Source organism: Dunckerocampus dactyliophorus, chromosome 2 (genome assembly GCF_027744805.1).
Source record: "Dunckerocampus dactyliophorus isolate RoL2022-P2 chromosome 2, RoL_Ddac_1.1, whole genome shotgun sequence".
NCBI classification, from domain to species: Eukaryota; Metazoa; Chordata; class Actinopteri; order Syngnathiformes; family Syngnathidae; genus Dunckerocampus; species Dunckerocampus dactyliophorus.
In genome coordinates, this window is record NC_072820.1 from 11,697,201 (window position 1) to 11,700,896 (window position 3,696).

General features: G+C 34.4%; 1 protein-coding gene across 1 annotated transcript; it reads right to left on the bottom strand.

Moving 5' to 3' along the window:
* Positions 1–1,541: 1,541 nt before the first annotated feature.
* Positions 1,542–3,360, bottom strand: LOC129177411 (eotaxin-like). The gene is made up of 3 exons (XM_054768518.1): positions 3,182–3,360; positions 2,984–3,098; positions 1,542–1,811 (listed from the first exon to the last, which is right to left on the bottom strand). The coding sequence occupies exons 1-3, from the start codon at positions 3,237–3,239 to the stop codon at positions 1,568–1,570; spliced, it is 417 nt and encodes a 138-aa protein (XP_054624493.1). The 5' UTR covers positions 3,240–3,360; the 3' UTR covers positions 1,542–1,567.
* Positions 3,361–3,696: the final 336 nt, after the last annotated feature.

A 3,696-nucleotide genomic window follows, 5' to 3' on the forward strand; every position in this document is an offset into this window, starting at 1 on the left:
AAGCAGTGTGATTCAGTAATGGAAAATGTACAATTATATTTCACCAGCAGGGAATACAAAGATGAAAAATGGTGTTGATGGATAGAAAAGGAGGTGGCGGTGATTGGAAGACCTCATATCCGTCATATATTTGTATACTACATGTATACAGGGGATTTGAAACAGACCACTTGCTCTTACCACCCATGCCATGTCACTGCTGGAGACACAGCTGTATGATTCTGGGATAGAAAATGGCAAATGATTTTCACCAACATTTAAATTGCCCATTCATTTTCAATAGGAAAATTTTCACAGAAAAGATTACATTACATTAAATTTGGGAACATTTTGAAAATTCGGAATTCCGAAGAAGAAGTGGGAAGAAGAAGCGAAAGAATAAATAGATAATAAATGGTGCACAATTTTATACGTGTGAATGCTTTCAGCAATTACAATAATGATTCACACTGTTCGACATTGTTGCACTTTCCTAAAAAGCATCGTAAAATACCACTGTAGATATTTTCATCCATCCATTTTCTATACCGCTTATCCTCACCAGGGCTGCGGGTATGCTGGAGCCTATCCCAGCTGACTTCGGGCGAGAGGAGGGGTACGCCCTGGACTGGTCGCCAGCCAATCGCAGGGCACATACAGACAAACAACCATTCATACTCACATTCATACCTATGGACAATTTAGAGAAACCGGAGTACTCGGAGAAAACCCATGCACGCACGGGAAGAATATGCCCAACGAAGATTCAAACCCAGATCTTCCTGATCTCCCTGCCAACATGCTAACCAATAGGCCACCGTGTGGCGTATACATTTTCATTATCATATATTCTTTATTTTTATTTGTATTTTTTAATTTCTGATCAGGGCTCCAACAAAATAATGTACAAAAGTTATTCAAAAAAACAAATAATGATACTATAAAATAAATATCCATATTTGTCCATTGAAATGTATTATAAATGTATTTTTCTGTATAATGCCAATAGTTGTTTTTTAAAAATGTTAAACATTTTCTCAAATAAAAATTTCAGAATTTGCACATTTCCTGAAACAAATACAGGGAAGAAACCTGAGATGAGGCTTCGACATTTATTCTACACCTTGACTTTCTACAGCCTGTGTAATGTCTTAAATGTAAATGTGACATCATTATTCTCGCCAATCGCACAACAAAATACTTAGAAATGTCATAGGCGGCTGCTGTACTCGCTTCATCCTTCATCTTAAAACGCACTGCTTGTCAAATACTTTATATGACTGTGTAATATTTTAGCTGAATATATTAGTGTGAGGTAATTTCTATAAATATGAATGATCATAGCATTTACAAAGCATCCAAACAAATGATATTATATTATATAAATCAATATTTCAGCTCAGCAACATTTCTCAGCATTACAAGCAATTTTTGAAAGGATTTTAGCTGTTTAGCTATTGTGTAACACCTGGTAACACAAGTAAAGATAACAAAGATATAAACAATAGATGTATTTTATTTTTTGAATGTATACAAAGTCGATACATAATTACATACATTTTTTAAAGTGATGTTACAGGACATTGGATTATTGCCTTTTTCTTCTTCTGGCAAGCATTTCCTGCACTTTCAGCCTTCTTAATTTGCGAACTCTCCTCCTTTGTGCCTTTTTTGACTTGACGCGTGGTGGCGCTGTCACACAGCCGCCTGCTAAATTGTTGTTATGCTGTCGACGCTGCAGCGAAACTCCTCCATCCACTTTTAACATAGCTTCCTGTGTCCAACATCTGTCGGGGTCTGCACAAATGCGTTTTCCACTGCGAGTGTAAAACCTGCAATTGATGAAACGCTTTTAGTGATAGTACAGGATATTCTGGGACTTTTGAAAGTTGCAAACATTTCATGGAAATAAATGGAAAAATACTATTATTTCATATTATATAATTATTTTGTAGGATATTCTTGGCTACGTCAATTTTTTTTTTTTTTTTTTTTTTTTAATGCCAGTGAGGGCCACATACTGAAAAATGAAAGGATGCAGGGGCCACTTTGATATTTTGCAAAGCAACACATGCAGCTGTGCCAAGAAGTCATATATATTTCAAGAAAAAAACTGCATCTCAGCTTTGTGGTATAGGTGAAAAAGCGTATTATTAGTATGAACTTCAATATTTGCTCTTTTTTCCCCATTTCTGCTCTTTAAAAAAAAAAAATCCTTTCTTCTAAAGGACATTTTCTTCTAAACAATCTTAGTACATTTTCTTTTCACAATATTATAACTTTATTCCCCTAATATTTGGACTTTATTATTGTAACTTCCCCCCAACCTAATATTACCTAAAATTAAAACTCTATTTTGTGATTTTTTTTTTGTTTCTCATATTATTACGACTTTAAAAAAAAATCACATATTTTTTCTTTAATATTTCAAATCTATGCTACTAAAATGACATTATATTTCCTCATAATATTATAAATTGTTCTCGTAGAATTGCGGCTTTTTTTTCTTGTGAGAATACGACTTTTTTTCTCTTAATATTTTGAATATATTCTCGCAAAATTACAGCAGTTTTTTCCATTTCTGCAGTTCCTGTGTCTTTAAATATTCCAAATCTTTCAATTTTTCCTGATAAATTTTGTTCTCGTAATTAAGACCCTATTCCTATCATATTTTACATTATTCCACAGCCTAATTTTCCAAAAATTACAACTTTGTTTTTTTTTCTATGTTCCTCATAATATTACAACTTTTAAAAAGTAAGGTCTTTTTTCTTTGATATTTCAACTTTATGTTACTAAAATGACATTATTTTTCCTTATAATATTACAATGTTATCTTATAAAATTACAACTTTTCTCTTAATATTTTGACTTTATTCTTGTAAAATGATCATTTTTGCTGATTTTTCTTTTAGTTTTCTTGTTAAATTATATTTTTAGAATGCAAATGGCCACCGAGCCATACTTTGGACACCCCTGATCTCGATATACAATAATGACTTACAAAACGGCTTTAATGGGACAGACGCCCACAGACTGAATGGTGTAGTTCACAATGTTCTGAAGTCGCACTTTGGTGTTGGACAAGCCAGGACAACAGTTTACACCAGGCCTCTGAGCTACAACAAGACAAATGCATAGAGAGAACCATTATATATAGATTCAGATACGACAATTGATCACAATTTTACACAGCACTCACTTGAGAGGACCGAGGTCACCCACGCGGTCAAGCAGAGAAGAATTAGGTTGAGTCTCATCTTGTTGGCAGGAGCAGAAAAAAGTAAATCAAACTTTTCTCATCTGAATTATGGCCTGAGTAGGTATCAGTGCATTCAGCTCATCAAGTTTGGGATAGTGACTCTTATAGAATACACGACTCCCACCTCTTCCATTAGGTAGTGATGCTATGTGGTTGCTCAGTAGCATAAAGGGGGAGGGTTAACTCGATTGAGAAGGAAGGACCATTTACCACACTTCTACCTGCAATGCAAAAATGATATTAACACTCTTACGCATCGCTTTCCTCAGGAAAACCACACACGTTGCTCTTATTCTTCTAACACACAGTTGCTTGGACTTTAAAATCTTTTTTAATGGTTTTAAATCTACAACAGTTCTGTTTTTATAGTCACTCTCCCCCTACAAGGTCCTACATTAGTCCAGTGAACAGAATTTTTCTTGGGAGACACTGAGGACCAGATGGTAGTTTAAAAA

Excerpts from the sequence above, each read along its gene's own strand:
- LOC129177411 (XM_054768518.1), bottom strand. The coding sequence starts at position 3,239 with ATGAGACTCAACCTAATTCTTCTCTGCTTGACCGCGTGGGTGACCTCG. Across the intron at positions 3,099-3,181 it reads GGTGACCTCGGTCCTCTCAA|CTCAGAGGCCTGGTGTAAAC; the intron begins GTGAGTGCTGTG and ends GTCTTGTTGTAG. Across the intron at positions 1,812-2,983 it reads TGTCCCATTAAAGCCGTTTT|GTTTTACACTCGCAGTGGAA; the intron begins GTAAGTCATTAT and ends CATCAATTGCAG.